Below are 16218 nucleotides of genomic sequence, written 5' to 3' on the forward strand. Positions count from 1 at the left end.
TTGTGATCCTAACCCTGAGCCATCACTCCAGCCCTCGACACTCCAGCATATGCGCACACAAACCACAGCAAGTATGTCCATCAGAGGACGACCTGTAGGAGGCAGTTCTCCCCTTCTGCTGTGTGGATTACAGTGATCCAACTTGGGAAATCAGGCCCAGCAGCAAATGCCTTACCTGCTGAACCATCTCATTATCATTATTATTACATTATTTATTTGGGGGTTTTCTAAACAAGGTTTTTCTGTGTAGTCCTGGCTACCCTGGAACTTGCTCTATTGACCAGGCTGGCCTCGAACTCAGAGACCCTCCTGCCTCTGCCTCCTGCGTGCTGGGATTAAAGGTGTGTGCCACTACCGCCTGACTTTTTTTTTTTGAGACACGGTCTCTCTATGCAGCCCTATGTCCTGGAACTACCATGCCCTGGCTTGACTCCATACTTATAAAAGCAGGGCAAGAACATTCCACTGTGTGAAGTGGGGACAACAGGAGCCTGCACAGGTGACAGATAATAATAACTGCCTACTCCGCCCCAAGAGCTCACTGTCCAGCCCAGGGTTCTGCTGGCAAGTCAGAAATGGACCCAATTCTTCCATTCACTTAGTCTTTGCCACCTGTCTAAATGCACGTTCTATATTTATACTTCTCACTGTACACGGCGGCTTTTCACATATCCTAGCACACCCTTTCCCTCCAGTGTCAAGAGAGACTCCTCATCTGCAGTCCTGGGTGGGTTACGGTACCTCCTCTAGTCACCCTACCTACCCTGCAGGCTGGCAGAGCCTAATCTGTTTCTCTCCAGTCTGGAAAGGTCTTAACTTCTCCACATTCATGTAGCACCAGCAATTTTCTATCCATGGCAACAGGGGAGGGAGGGAAGGAGAAGAACCAAGCAGTTGAAATTCCTGTTAGCCACAGTCCTCGTCCTGTGACAGTCATGACGTCTGCACTGGCCACATGACTCGAGAGACCTTCTCCTTGGGGACACCTGGAAGCAGGACATCGGGCTTGGCAACAAATCAGATGTGAAGTACAATTGGCTGGCAGAGCCCAGCCCCATCTCTGGCTTCGGTTTTTGCCTGGGAGATTATTCCTATTGCTTTCTGATTGCTGATGGGCGCTCTGAACTCAGAGAATGAGCACTTGTCAGTCTCCCTTCAGGGCAGGGTTGGGAAAGGGTGTGGGGCGGAGGGAAGCACAAGGCTGTGGATCACTGTCACGCTGACAAACTTCCTGATCGGATGAGATCAGCAATACAAGACCACACAGTATTGTTGCACCAACAAGCAAACAGAGAACGGTAATGATTAGAGAGGCCATCCCTCCCACATATGGAGCGTGACGGCGAGACAGCAGGGCAGAGGCAGGCAGGACAGACTAACTGTGGCACTGAGCTCTGGAAGAGTCTCTAACTACCCATCAACAGCAGTGGGTGCCTTTGAGTCCATCCTACACTGGCCCCTTTGACTTGGGAGGTAATGCTAGGAGCCCTGTGGTCTTAGGGGAGCCCGCTCTAGCCCGAGGCCCTGGCATTGCCTTCTTCAGCTCTCCCCTTTGAACCTTCCTTTTCCCTTCCCTGCAGAAGCAAGTCAGCGCTGCAGTGTTGGGTGACACTGAGGGTCAAGGATGGAGGATAAAAATACTTTCCATTGTGCAACTCAAGGGAGGGATGCAGGGTTTGTACCTCGATTCAAAGCACCAGCCAGGAACCTCAAATAATGACAACAGCTTTGTCTCTTTGGAGAAGTGGACCAAAGACTGGAGTCAAAACGTAAGTTGACCTGTGTCAGATTTGCTGGACCCATGCCCTTTGCCCTTTCGAGTGTGTTTTTTGAGAAAGGCTACAGACATTTGGCATGACAACCTGGTTCATATGAGGGACTCAGAAGAAAGACTCTGGTCCAGGAAGCAGTGAGCAAAGAGGCCTGGTGTTTCCTACTGTCAGCTCTTGGGAGCCTGGTGGAGGCCTAAGAGCAGGGTTCATGCTTTCTGGGCTTGCTCTCCAGGGCAAACAAGTGTACTCTGCCAGTATGAGAACTGTAAGTGAGGCCACCGTGACAGAGCGGCTCCAGGCTGTCTACTAACTAACACACAGCCCTGACAGCAGGGTCATCTAAATCTGTCCCAGTGCAAAGTGGCACCGCAGCAGCCAGCTACCCTTCCTAGGGGGTAACTCACCTTCCTTACCCAAATCCACTGGCAAGGCGGATGAAAACCAGAGCTAATTACACTTCACGGGCCCCACAGGCTGAGCAAAACAAAACAGTTCTCTCTAAAGGACTCCCCAGCCAGGTCACAAACTACTCAAAATGGGAGTGAGAGGCAGCAAAGTCACCCTGTCCCAAGGCCAAACAAATGGGAGCAGAGACCTTTACAGCAGAGTAGGCATTGTGGTTTCTACCTGCAATCCCACTACCCAGGAGGCCTGGGCTATTGGCTACTGTGAGTTCCATGCCAACCTGGGTTACATCCTAAGCAGAAAGAAAAGAAAGAAAGAGAGAGGGGGAGGGAGGGGGAGGGGGTCTATGCATTTGAGAATCTTACAGATGGACTGTCACAACAGGAGAATTCATGCTATGAAAGCGCCATTCTCCAGGAAATTAAGGGGGAGGGAGCATCCTTATAAACTTGTTGCTAGTCTAGATGAATTACAGACCTGGCTGAGCAGTAATGTTAAGTCTGCCTTTGAGAGGCCCCCCTGACTACCCAAGAGCCCTCTCTCTCTCCAACACATATGATGCCTGCCCCTCTTTGGGAAGATGCAAGACCCAGAGGGTTCTTGTGGAACTCCCCTCCTCAGTGAGTGAGTCACCGGCTAAGTGAGGCATAGGGCACTGGAGGAAGTTTATAGAAACAGACTGTTCCATGCACACACTTGACCACACATGCCCGCCTGTCACCATCACAATGGAGAGGCTGGGAGCTAATGCCAGAGTCTGGCTGACCAGGGACCTCAGAAGAGAGGCCGTCCAGTGACTGCCACCCTGGATCCCAAACAGTGTTGGCAAGCACAGGCCAGGCTGTCTCATGTGGCACAAAGGCTACTTCCCAAACTCTCCCGCGCAGGCAGTGGGAAGGGAGGCGCCGGCAGGCCTCCTTCGGCTTTTCTCAACTGATCATCTTGGGAAAAGGCAGATACAAATTTCATGGCTGGAATGCAAGGGTTGTGAAATGCTGAAGATACCCCAAAGAGGGCCCAGGATGTTCCTTCCAGGAAGGCGGTGGGCGGAGGGCTGGCAACCGTGGGTGGGAGAACAGGTTACCCAGAGGGGCTACCTTCTGGGAAGCAGGAACTAGGGCCTTCAGAAAAAAAGAAGTGCCCTGGTCCTGACGTGGGAGATGAGCCAGGGATAGGGTTATGTTTGAAGAAGAAAACGAAGCCTGTTTCAGAAAGTAATTCTGCTATAAACAAGCCAGTTATGACAGAGCTCATTATTTCTAGAATCACCGGGGCTAATGAGAGGTCCTTCTTACAGTCAAATAAATCCAGTCATCTTCTAACAGGGGCCCAGCTTGTCCTCAGGGTCATGTGAGAGCTTGTCCCTAGTCATGCTACAACCAGCTAGTTACACGAGTTCCCCATGTGAGATCATTATCTCAGAGGCATGGCCTGCAGGTCCTCAGAGGGTCCCCGAGCACAGGGCAAGGAAGCCCACATCAACTACTCATCAACTCCCTACATCTCAAGTGTTTCTTCTGGAAAGGGAAAATATAGAAGATTATTTACTTCACACAGTGGCTATGAGGATGAATTAAATTAATATTAGTATGAACTGTTAGCTGCTATGGATGTATGAAATTAGCAAGTGCCCAATTTCCCAAGTAGGCCAGACCCAGTTGCTGATGCCCAGGCCTGACCAGCTGTTCTAGGCTGATCCATCCCCATAACCTCCTAGATCATATCCAGACCCACAAAGACCCATGCATCAGAGCTGCCCAGGCCAAAGTCCTGACCAAGGGGAAACTGGACAGGCAGACAAGATAGGGCCCCTGCTGTGACGGCAGCTGCCTCCCCTTCCCCGGGAGACGACGAGTACTGGTGCCAGCACATTTGGGATTGGCTTTCTCTGTCACCATCTTCATGGTGAGTCTGAAATGAGGTCAGGTCCCAGAGTGGGCAGCACAGATATTACAACGGTGCTTGCTAATTTCTGCTGAGCTGGTCACTGTCGAGCCTGAGGCAACAGAGCTAGGCTCCGGGAGAGCTGAGGGCACGCAGGAGAACGGTCTTAGCAGACCATGCTCAACTGTTTGTTAACAAACTGGTAACCAGGGCCAAGAACCTGGGAGAGGCCCTGACCCCTCCAGGCACCAGGCTTCAGCAATTTTGGGGAACCGATTGGGCACTGGAGCTGCAGGGAGGGTAGAAGACTCCAGAGGGCTCACACCCATCTCTGTATATCAGCCAATGGAGGGCAAAGAGTGGGGGCAAAGGGGACAGCCCTCTGCCAAGGCCCAGCCCATGGCCTTACTGCCCAGTTGTGATGTCTACTGGAACTGAGAGCCTGTGTGCCCCTTGCAGTGTCTAGTCAGACATACAAACAAGAAAGGGAATGCGATATCAGGCATGTCTCAGATCAAAGTGGGGCAACAAAGGGCATCTCTGCAAGAGCTCTGTCAAGCCTCTGGCCTTCTTTGAGAGGTGGGAGGACCGTTTGGGAGGTAACTGTTTCCACATTTCTGGCAAACGACTCAAGGCTACAAGACCACTGAACTTGAGGCCTGCCACCAGTATCAGAGAAGTCCAGGGCAAGAAGCCACACTCAGGACCCAGGGAGGGGTACAGCCCTGGGTCAGGGTCCAGACTGCAGGTAGGAGGCTTCCAGATGCCCCATGATATAGCTTGGCCATCTGCTACTGCCACAGCAAAACCCAAGTGACCTAAGAAAGCCATTGGCTTGCAGCAAAGGGCTGTTGGGTTGGGTGGCATTGGAAGCCTCTCAGTGCTGATAGAGAGCACAATTCTAGCTTCTGGATGGCGGGGACACCAGGTAAGCTGCAGTGGAGCAAAGTGTGCCCAGAGTTACCCTCTTGACACCATGATCTGCTCTCAGGATGCATCCTCGGTGTTAAGCAGCCAGGCCCCCCTACCTCAATCCCTTAGACAGTTTCCCATGCTAGGTGCGGTTCTAGGGTACATCCCAAAGCTCTCTCTCAAAGATGTGTGGCCTACTTCAGATGATGACGCTCTTTCCTGCAACATGCTCTCACTCATCTTTCCCGGGACCATGAACCAGCACCTGGAGCCTGACTCCAAAGTTGTGATCATTTCCAACAAATTGTGTGCGTGGTCTAACTGCACACGCCACGAACAGCTCACTGTTTCATTCCTGTTCCCCCAAAGGAAGGTCTGTGCATCCCAGCTGACCCCCGGGCTTACAGTAAAGACTTCTTAGAAGGCGGGCAGATCACCCTAGTCCTGCGGGATTAGCCTAGCTCCATTTTCACCTAAGGCCCAACAATGTCCTCTCGGGCAGGCAAGGTTCCCTCCAGGCCAGATGAGAAGGGCTCGCAGATCTGGCCTTGTTCTCCACTGGCTTCCTAGCAGAGGAAGAGGTGGGCAGGAAGCAGATCTGACCCCTGGGGTTGGCTGCTTTCTCCCAAGGACTACAGGACCCTGAGACAGGCGGCAGAGGCCCGCTACGGACTTCCCTTCCCTTCCCTGGGCCCCAGGAAAGGCAGGCAGGAAGAAGGAACTCAGCAGCAGGCATGCAGCTCAGGGCCGGCCAGACAAGGAGGTCCCTGGGGTTGCAGCTATCAGCCAGAGCCCAGGCTCCAGGAAGGAAGGAAGGGCAACTCTGACCGAGGGGGAGATAAGGAGGGACTGGCTGAGCACAATGGGCTCCCACAAGGCTGAGAGGCCCCAGTCAGATTTGCACTGACCTGGGTTCTCTTCTCTTCACACAGCCCATGTAAACATTTACTGCTGTTTATACTCATGGTCTGCAGAGTCCCCTTTGAGGGCCTTTCCCACAATGCACAGGTCTCTGTGCCCTGGACCAGAGCTGCCCTTAAACCCAGAGACCCTGGGTCCCTTCAGCTAGAACCAGGTGCATTGTTCTCTCTCATGCAATCCTCAGGTATGACCCCTCAGGAAAAATTCCATCCTCTTGTCCTGGCCCTGGAACACAACACTTACGGGGGCCGGTCATGGGTGAGGCCATTCTGTCGCTGAGGGTTGATTGGTGGAAGGACAGGTTTGCTGTTGATCTCGAGTCCTCGCCTCAGGGTCTCCCGGATCTGCTCTGTGTCTGCAATGATATAGCCCAAAATTGCCTGATGACCCTCTGGGCTCCCAGCGACCCTTCCTCCCATCCTCTTCTAGAGCCTAGGACAGCAGTACGCTGGTGAAAGGCTGGGCGTGGTGGCACACACCAGTAATTCTCTCTGAAGGTGGCTGAGAGAGGAGTCTGACGGTTTGAGACCAGCCTGGGCTACACACAATAAGATTCTACCTCCTAACAAAGGAAGAAAAGAAAAGGTGGATGGTGGTATTATAGTGGGGAAGAGCTGTGGCCTGCTATTGTTAAATGAATTTATAAAAAGAAAAGCCAAAAACAACAGTGTTGGGCATGGTGATGCATGGCTATACTAGGGAGTTTGAGGCAGGAAATTAGAAGTCAACCTATGCCACACAGAGAGAAAGAGCTTGTCTGAAAAACAGATAAACAATAAATAAAATAGCAATGATGATTGCAGCTGCGGATTGAGCTGTCAGTCTCTCCTTAAGTTACCCTTTCAAAAGCAACTGGGTGTGAACCCTCTGACTCCGGTTTAAGCTGTCCTTTGTGAGATCTTCCTGTGAGCATTCTCACACACGTCATGGAGTGCGCAGGTCCAGCTCCATGGAGAGACTAGCTTACCTTCTACCCTCAGCACCGAAAAGAAAGAAAGAGAAAAGAAAGCCAGTGTAGTCCCTCTGGAAACCCAACACTGTGGAGGTTGGAAGCAGGAGGGTCAGGTATCCAAGGCCATCCTTGGCTATGCAGTAGGTTGGAGGTCAGCCTGGGCTACATGAGACCCTGTCTCAAAAGCAAATAAAGGCAGGCATTTCACTCAGGGCTGAAGGCATCTTATGCTTCAATGAGCATTAGAAAGCACAAGAGCTGGGAAAGGAAGCAGACAAAAAGCCTCCGCATACATGGATGTAAATGGCTGCTTTTCCTTTGGCGTACATGGATGTAAATGACTGCTTTTCCTTTGGCATTAGCTGGGGACAGCCTTAGCAAAAACAAAACAAGACAAAACAAAACAAAAACCACAAGTGCTCCTGTAGCCAAAACCAGCATGGGGAGTGTCCAACAGGACAGCCACATCCTCCTTGTCCAAGGCCTTCCCCGGAGGCAGTGGGAACAGGGTGCTGAGCCACGCCGCCGCCTCTTGAACTACAGTGTAGGGCAGTGTGGGGCTCACACTCAAGCCATTCTCATTAGAAGCCCAGGCAGGCCCAAGGAGAGAGAGCCGCAGGCTTGGCTTGGCCATTAGGAGGAGCCAGGACCTGCGTCAGTTCTGTGGGTGGTGGACATTTGCTATCTTGTCTTTAGGTGGACTGTGGGCTTTTTCTGTTAACTCTTCCATGGCTCCCACTCACATGCATGGCCTCAGATCCCAAGGAGCAGGGTATACACATAGTTCCCGCTGGTGTGTTGGATAACAGATAACAGCTACAAACAGGCCCATAATGCTCATATGTTCAACCCATTGGAAAAATTCATTTGTCAGAAATAAGCCAGAGTGGACTGTTTGGTTCAAGATTTGCCCAGGGAGCCTGAAAGACAAGGGGGGAAAGCAGGGGAGGGCCCCAACCTTTGCCAGAGAGCCTCCGGGGCTGCGTGCCGACGCAGATGCTACGGCTATCCTCATCGTCCTCGGGAGGTCGGCTGAGGTCATCCCACGCACACTTGGCACTGACACCGCTCAGGTTAGAACCATCTGTCTCGATGCCTTTGTCAACTCTCTCCTGCTTGAAAAGAACCAAAGAGTCAAGAGTTCCCTCAGGGAACTGGTGGTCCAAGGTCACCACCACCCACCTACCCAGCCAGCCAGCCTCTTCTAGTGTTAGCCATGTAGACGCTGAGTGTGGATGGCCGCTGCAAGATCAGGGTCTCTTTGACCTTGTTCTCTGGTTCCATACACAGTGGCTTTTGCCAGTCCCTGGACTCCTCTGAGAACAGGATTAAGGGAAGCCAGGAAGAAAGAATGTGCCATGGATGCTTCCTTCCCATCAACCATGGCCTTTGTGCCTCTTTCAGTCCAGAGAGCCCTCAGAGCTGATGTAGCTGAGACAAGACCTACTTCTCTCAGGAAAGCATGAAGCCTTCCCCTCTTCCTGATCTCCCAACAATGGCCATTGCCCACCCACCTACAGGAGTTACGGTGTGTACCTACTGGGACTTGGGAACCCATACCTGCAGTTCCTCATTGTAACAGCTAGAGGGGGCCATTGCTCCAGAGCAGAAGTGCTCTCTGTCCATAGGTGCCAGCTAACTTTGGCAAAGGGCTCTGGATGGGGTCCTTTTCTACTTCCTAGGCTGAGATGGAGGTCTGGAGGGCAGTGACTGTTGCACATTTCCCCCAGAGGCCCTGCCTTTGTGTAGACATTGGCACTGCTAAATCTAAACTTTCTCCAAACAGCCTCAAGAAAAAGTTGTGCTCAAAACATCTTGGGTTTTCTGGTAAAACATAGTTCTGTGGTGCTGGGCTCTGGATCAAAGGTCACCTGGAAGACTCTAGCAGCCTTGTTCATAAACAGTCACATAGGTCAAGTAAACCTCCTGTGACTATGCACCTCAAAAACAAAACAAAAAAAAATCACACTTCCTGTGCCAGCCAGTCCCTCTCCAGGGCACCCAGACAAGGGCATTGTTCTTATGCCTCGTCACAGGTGGCCTCCTCCCTATAAGTCGCCCTTTCTTCTCTTGTCTGGTGCTGTCCTCGGCCTGGGTGAGCTGGAAGCAGGCAGGCCACAGTTCTAGGTGCTCTAGGCATGAGCTGGGTGGGCACGTGCCAATCTGACGGGGGGAGAGCATGAGCTTTCTTGACAATGGCTGCCCTGTCCACAGGTGCACAGAGGCACAAGCAGACAGTATGGTACGTGGAGTCTCCTGGAAGACAAGCTACATCTTCTCCCACTGGCTTCTTGCTTGAGGGTGATGACCACAGGGTGCTATGGATCCTTCTGGCTAGGGTCTCGAGAGCCTCAGGCAGTGCTTGGCACTCACGACAGGGGCCGAACAAGAGCCCACAGTGCCCCACACTGCATCTCAGGGTGGCTGCAGAACAAGGACTTAGGGATGGCTTCTGGCTCTCGCATAAGCAGAAGCTACACAGAAAGGAAGTTCAAAGTAGAGATAACAAAAGACCCTGGCAGCAGTGTGAGCATTTCAGGTACCCGGAGAGTGGAGGAGCCTCATCTGTGAATGAAGAGGACGCATCCAAGAACTCACAGGTCAGCAGCAACTAACTTTCAGGCCTGCGGGCTACATGTCTCTTTTCACCTCTCCCCTACTGTACGACTTGAAATGCTTAGTCGCTGCTGTGGCCTGACGGAGCCTTACAGAAGCTGGGACATTCAGAGATGGCCATGCCTGCCTCTGGTGACATGGTGAGCAGAAAGAGCCAAAGACAAGGCAGACATGTGGTCTGCTGCCCCTGCACAACGTGCAAGAAACGCAGCCATGCTCTGTGGCTTCCAAAGTCCAGCTGGGCGCCAAACATGCATCGCAAGCACCAAAGGTGACAGTGACATTGTCCAGGCAGCCACAGTGGGGTCTAAAGACTCCTTCACAATGACAGGGTCATTAGACCACTCAGCACCCACCCTGCAGCTGGGCTGTGGGGTCAACATAGCCCATGCTGCAGTCAGACACAGGGAGGGTGGCTCCCTGAAAATGTTTGCTAAGAAGGGGAGGAGGGAAAGGAACACAGGGCAAGGAAACTATATCCCTTGATTACTTCCTTTGGTGGTGGTAGTCTAATTTTGATATATAACTCACATACACTAAAATCCATTCTTTTTAAATGCACACAGACATATGTCAAGCTTGCTTTTCTGGGCTGAAATCTGTTTTCTTATATGGGGTATTCAGGGGACATGGTCCAGCCATGCCATATTTCTGCTGGCTCACACACATCCTCCATGTCCTAGGGATGGAAGCCAGTGGTATCTGGAAGAGTGTGCTAGCAAGGTTTTCCTCACTCAAGACATACTTGCAGGTGTGGATCTATCTCAAATATGGTTTCTCCCCTCCGCATGTCAGTAATCAGCCAGGGACCGCCGGCTCTGTGGACAAGGAGAGACAGAGGTGACTGAGGGTCTGGACTGATCATTAGCCAACAGCCTTTCTTATTTGCTGTCCCACCCAGAACACACAGGGCACTGTTAGTGGTCAGGGATCATAGAGAAAGAAAGATGGGATGGAGGGAGGACACCCCCGCCCAAGACCAGGGTTCCGGCCTCCACCTTACAGGGACATTTACTCACACAGGCACTGTTCTCAGCAGTTCCAGGATGCCCTGACCATTCCACTGCTGGGCCGAGTGCAGCTCCTCAGTGCAGACACCGACGATCTGCAGCCCAGGACAAGATGCCATTGTGTTTTAATGGCCATTCCTCCTAGATGTCTAGCTACCCAGGCTCTCTCAGTCGCATCTCAAGGAGGGGGCACACAGGCACATTTTGTGTTTCTAGGATGGTGTTCCTAAAATGTGGTGGCTCCCTTAGGAGGTGCTACCTAGCTGGGAGGTTCCAGAGCCCACAGACAGGCACCAAGGCCTGACTGGGTTTCTAGTTGCACAGAGCCTAGCTCTTGGCTACAGAAGAAACTGAGAGCAGCCTGAGCCGCAGCACGGCGGGTCCTCCCTCAGGCCAGGCATTTAGAGACAGGGGTGGTCAGGCAGCTGTTCCTCCAATAGCTCCATCTCCGTGTAAATCTCTAGGACACCAGTTGAATCTTCACCCAGCCCTCATTAGAACTGCAGGCAAGCATGGGGAGATTTACACCCACTAGGGAAATATGAGGTAACCCTGGAGCTGGCTTTCTGCTGGGATGTCCCTCTTGCCCCTGCCATTGCAGAGGGTGGAATCAGACCATGTGGATCTAGACCATTGAATGGGAAGAGAAGACTAAGAGTAGCTCCCTGCCCCGTCACTTCCCCCTGTTGCCCTGTGTTCTAGACTCTCGCCACCCTCACGGCATCTCACCTGGAGGAAGGTGACCACCCCAAACGGGGTCTGCACAGGTTGCATCTGTGGGTCCTCTGTCAGCAGCATGTGCTGAATTCTTGACTCACTGTTATCCAAAGGGCTGTGCCAAGACACGTGGTCCCCGCTACAGAAGGTGTTCTCTGTGGAGAGACAGGAGGACCCTCAGCATTCGGATCCAGACCTGGAATCTGCCCCGAGACTCAGCTAGGTTGGAAGGCCCTGCAGCCTCCTAGAACAGCCTGGTGCACCCCTGGGAGACTCCCCACACTCCTAGAATAGCCTGTTGAGCCCATTCCCAATACAAGCAAAGATATGCAGCTACTCCCAAACACCAAATGGTATTGGAAGACCCGGCGTGTTGGCCTTCAATGGAAAAAGTCAGGCTACTGGTGTGCATGCTCATTTGGCCCAGAAAGGCCTAAGACTTCTAGGATCCACTGTGCTTCTCCAGTACCTTACACGGGGAGGAGATGACCAAGTAGGCCAAGAATGAGGTGCTTTCCACTGGGGCCACTGGGAAGCAGGGGAACTGGAAACAGTGGGAATTCTTGGAAAAACTCCCCAGGGTTTCTGTGCTGGCAAATCAGTGCAGAAAGGAAACACTCAACCTCATAGAGCCCCGGAGATCTGCTGCCAGTTTCCCACAGGCAGGTTTGGGGATTTCTGGGGAACACTGGAGACTTGGGGTAAATGGAGGTCAGGACAGTGCCTTGCACACCTCAGTAGACTGTGCTGCTGAGGGGTGGCTGCCTCTGTGAGGGCACAATGACCCCAGACTCAGTACCAAGCTTCACAAAGGCCCCTTATTTAAAAAAAAAAAAAGCACTGGGAGTGATGGCACACGTATGCAATCCTAGTACTCAGGAGGCTATAGCAGGAGGATAAGTTGAGGCCAGCTTGGGCTACCTGCCAACATTTTCTCAAAAAATAAGAACAAAAACCCAAACAATATGCTTCTGGCAGCAAAGCCACAGGGGAGCACTCCATGTAGTACTGCGAGCCTCCACCCTGGCTCCTGTCTTGAGCCCTCGGAGTGTGTGCATCTGCCAGTCCATGTGGCCTCAAACTCCCTAGGGAGCCGAGGATGACCTCAAACTTCTGAACCTCCTGTGTTCACCTCCAAGTGTTGAGACACGTGCCACCACACCCAGCTGTCGGTTTCTTTGTAAAATGTGCATGGCTGTTTTGATTGCAAGTATGTCTGTGTTCCACCTAGGCGTCTGACACCTGAGGAGGCCAGAAGAGGGCATCAGACCCCCTGGAACTGGAGTTTTAGATGTTTATGTGCTGACGTGTGAGCTGGGAATCCAACCTGGGTCCTCTGGAAGAACAGCTGGTCCATCAGCCATTTCTCCAGTCTTCTGTGATGCTAGAGAGAGAACCCAGGGCTTTGTGGATGCGGGGCAAGCACGCTACCAAATGAGCTACATTCCCAGCTTCCCCTCCATTTCCCCTTTGAACATAGATGGAGTACACGATTTTCCACACTTCATTCATTTACACATGCTAGAGCTCATTTCACATCTGCTTGCAGACAGTCTCCTTTGCTAAATGTCTGTCACAGGGGCACGGCAGAACATGACCCTGCACACAGCAGCCTAAGCCTGGAAGCTTCTGCCCTTGATTGTCTTGATCTGAATTCTCATTCCTTCCTGTGTCACCTAATATTACCCAGCCAGAAAGGGGCACGGGGTGGGGGCGGGGGGGGGGGGTTGTCCACACTTGAACAGTGTTCGCACGGAGTAAAGTGGAGGAGGGGGAGGGGCTAGCGAGAAACCCTCCAGTCTCTGGACTCCCACTTGCGTACTCCTGATCCGCTCTTTCCTTTCACTGACATGCCTATAATCAGCTTGCTGGGAGTAAGAAACAGCAAGAGACTGAACTAATAATTAACAACCCTCGCTAGACACTCCACCTACAATCTACACCCTACTGACACCAGACACTTCGAGAATTTATGATTTTCTTCACAAGTCTTTCCAAAAATGAAAAAGAAACATTTCTCAATTCATTAGATGATGCCAATACTATCCTGAAACCAATATCAGACAAGATTTTAAGAAAAAGGAAACCATAGACCAATATCACTTATACATACAGAAAAAATTCCAACAAGATACTAGCAGGCTGAATCCAGCAACATATAAAAGAGATTACATACAAAGACCAAGTGACCAAAAAAAAAAAAAGGCCGGGTGGTGGTGGCGCACGCCTTTAATCCCAGTACCCGGAAGGCAGAGGCAAGCAGATCTCTGTGAGTTCGAGGCCAGCCTGGTCTCAGAGCGAGTGCCAGGATAGGTTCCAAAGCCACACAGAGAAACTCTGTCTCAGAAGAAAAAAAACAACCCCTCAAAACAAACAAACAAAGACCAAGTGAAATTCATCCCAGAAAGTATAGCTTGATTTAATTTAAAATCAATATAAGATGTCTGCTGATGGAGCTCAGTAGACAGAGTGTTTGCCTTTCATGAGGCCCTGGGTTTGATCCCCAGCACCAACCAAGTGTGCTGTCAGACATCTGTAATCCCAGCACCAACCAGGTATGGTGTCAGACATCTGTAATCCCAGCACCAACCAGATGTGGTGTCAGACATCTGTAATCCCAGCACCAGCCAGATGTGGTGTCAGACATCTGTAATCCCAGCACCAACGAAGTGTGCTGTCAGACATCTGTAACACAAGGACATGGAAGGTTAAAAAAAATCGGATATTCAGGGGGTGAAATGGCTCAGTGCATAAAGGCTTGTGTGGTGAGCCTGACTACCTGGGTTCAGTCTCTGGAACCCACAGTAGAAAGAGACCCGCCCTTGAAAACTGTCCTCTGACCTCCATGTACGTGCCATGGCATATGCATGCTCACACTCACACACGCAGGTATCATATTATATACACAAGAATAAAGCTGAAGGAAAAAAGGAAGATCAGGGTCACGGTGAATTTAATGCAAGCTTGGGCTGCAGTTCCTGTCTATAGGAATAAAGATCAAGAAAGAGAAAGGAACAGCACAGCACTGTTGTCTCTGAGACAGGGAAAAATGTCACAAAATCCAATACCTTTCATGATTAAACAAAACAAACACTACAAGCAGGAATAGATGGGGATGCTCTCATTCTGACAAAAGACATCTAAAACTGGCAGCAGACACTGTACTCGATAGAATGACTCATCCCCTCTTCCATCAAGAGCAAGACAGACATCCACTCGCACCGCTTGTACTCATCACTGCAGGAGAGGTTTGCATAAGAAGCTTGGACACAAAAGGCAATAAACTGGAAAGGATGCAGTAAACTGCCTCCGTTCATAGATGATGTGGGCTTGCACATGGAACGTCTTAGGGATACACCAAAAAACTAATGGAACTACATGTATAAAGGTTGCAGAGTATACAAGCAATGTGCAAAAATAATTTTTATTTCTAGATGCTGGCAATGAACAAACAAAATCAATAAAAATAATTTCCTCACAACACACCCACAAGAATACACTACTTGGAATACATTTAACAAGAGAATTAGAAATGTGTACGTTGACAATTTTAAAGCATTGTTGAAAGAAGCCACAGAAAACCCACACGAATGCAAAGCCATGCACTCAGAAGACAGCACTCCCCAAACTATCTCCAGCCAATGCAGTCTCTAAGAAAGTCAGTGTAGGGAAAAGGGGCCAGTCAAAGAAACACACCCTGAGCAGAGCCAAAGAAACACACTTTGGCCCTGCAACCACAACCAAAGAAGTGTACCCTGACCCTAAAACCAGTGCCAAAGGAACACACTTTGTCCCTGGAATCAGAGTCAGTGAAAGAAATGTACCCTGGCCCTAAAATTGGAGCCAAAAGGCTAAAAACGACCAGACAAAGAAACACACTTTGGCCCTGAAACCAGAGCCAAATCTGACCCTAATCCTGTGTAAAAAAGTAACCAATCCCGGAGCAGAGCTCTAGCCAATCTGAGCTCAGCACTGAAATCAGACCAATCCCTACTCTGGAAAAACTTCCCCAACCCCAGGAATCCCTATATAAACCCTGTGTATGTTCAGCTTGGCTGGTCCAGCTGTCTTCCAATAAACACCTTTGGATGAGCTTCGGGTGAAGATCTTCTTTTGCAGCGGCAACAGAGCAGAGGCGACCCTGGGCAGAGCAGAGCAGAGCAAGCAGAGGCGACCCTGGGCAGAGCAGAGCAGAGCAGAGCAGAGCGAGCAGCGCTGTAACACTTGCCCGGGAAACCTTCCTTGGCAGAGCGGAGCTGTTACACTCTGCTCCCGGCTCCCTGCTCTCCGCTCTCTGCTCTCCAGGAGCAGAGCTGAACTGTAGCAACTTCGCCCAAGAAACCTCCTGCGGAGCAAAACTGCTACACTAGGCGAACATCCCCAGCTGCAAGACCCTGTCCTGCTGGAGCGGAGCTGATACACCGGAGAAGCCTTTCTCTGAGGCAAGGCTGAAAGCTGCCAAGCTTACTGCAACCTGTGGTGGTCCTTGGCTCCCGAGCTCCAGGATACCTTTCTACCTGAGCTGTGTAACACTCAGTATCCTTGGCTCCCGAGCTCCAGGATACCTTTCCACCTGAGCTGTGTAACACTCAGTATTCTGTGACTCCCGAGTGCCAGAATACCTGACCCACTCCTGTTCCATCCTGTCCCGACCCATGCCGACGAAACTCCCGACCCATGCCGACGAAACGCTTACAGTCAGGTGTCCCTCTGCAGGAGGTGCACAGACACTCTGAAATTCATGTAGAAAGGCAAGAGGTCAAGAACAGAAAAAACAAATCTTGAAACAAACAAGAGGAAGAGAATCAGGTATGTGTGGTCACACATGCTGGTTAAAGACATCCAAACAGGATGACTGAGCGCTTGAGGTCAGCCGAGCTGCATAATAAAACTTGTCTCAAAAACCAAGGCCTAGCTGGGTGTGTGGTGGTGCACACCTTTAGTCCCAGGATTTGGGAAACAGAGACATATGGATCTCTGTGAGTTCAAGGCTAGCCTGGTCTACATAGTGGAAAAATAGTGAAGCCCC

The 16218-nt window shown here is 51.1% G+C and overlaps 1 protein-coding gene across 4 annotated transcripts in view; it reads right to left on the reverse strand.

Moving 5' to 3' along the window:
• The window catches only part of Sufu (SUFU negative regulator of hedgehog signaling), a 92572-nt gene that overhangs the window by 24515 nt on the left and 51839 nt on the right, over positions 1-16218 (reverse strand). For 2 of the 4 annotated variants that reach the window (XM_040743429.1, XM_040743426.1), the window contains exons 4-8: positions 11202-11344; positions 10482-10567; positions 10208-10280; positions 7805-7958; positions 6138-6249 (exon numbers count right to left, since the gene is read on the reverse strand). In XM_040743429.1, the coding sequence (XP_040599363.1) occupies positions 6138-6249; positions 7805-7958; positions 10208-10280; positions 10482-10567; positions 11202-11344 (568 nt within the window). Of the gene's footprint in view, positions 1-6137; positions 6250-7804; positions 7962-10207; positions 10281-10481; positions 10568-11201; positions 11345-16218 lie in introns of all 4 variants that reach the window. The other 2 variants (XM_040743428.1, XM_040743421.1) reach the window with 1 other exon arrangement.

This window comes from Mesocricetus auratus, unplaced genomic scaffold, assembly GCF_017639785.1.
Source record: "Mesocricetus auratus isolate SY011 unplaced genomic scaffold, BCM_Maur_2.0 Super-Scaffold_4256, whole genome shotgun sequence".
Lineage (NCBI taxonomy): Eukaryota > Metazoa > Chordata > Mammalia > Rodentia > Cricetidae > Mesocricetus > Mesocricetus auratus.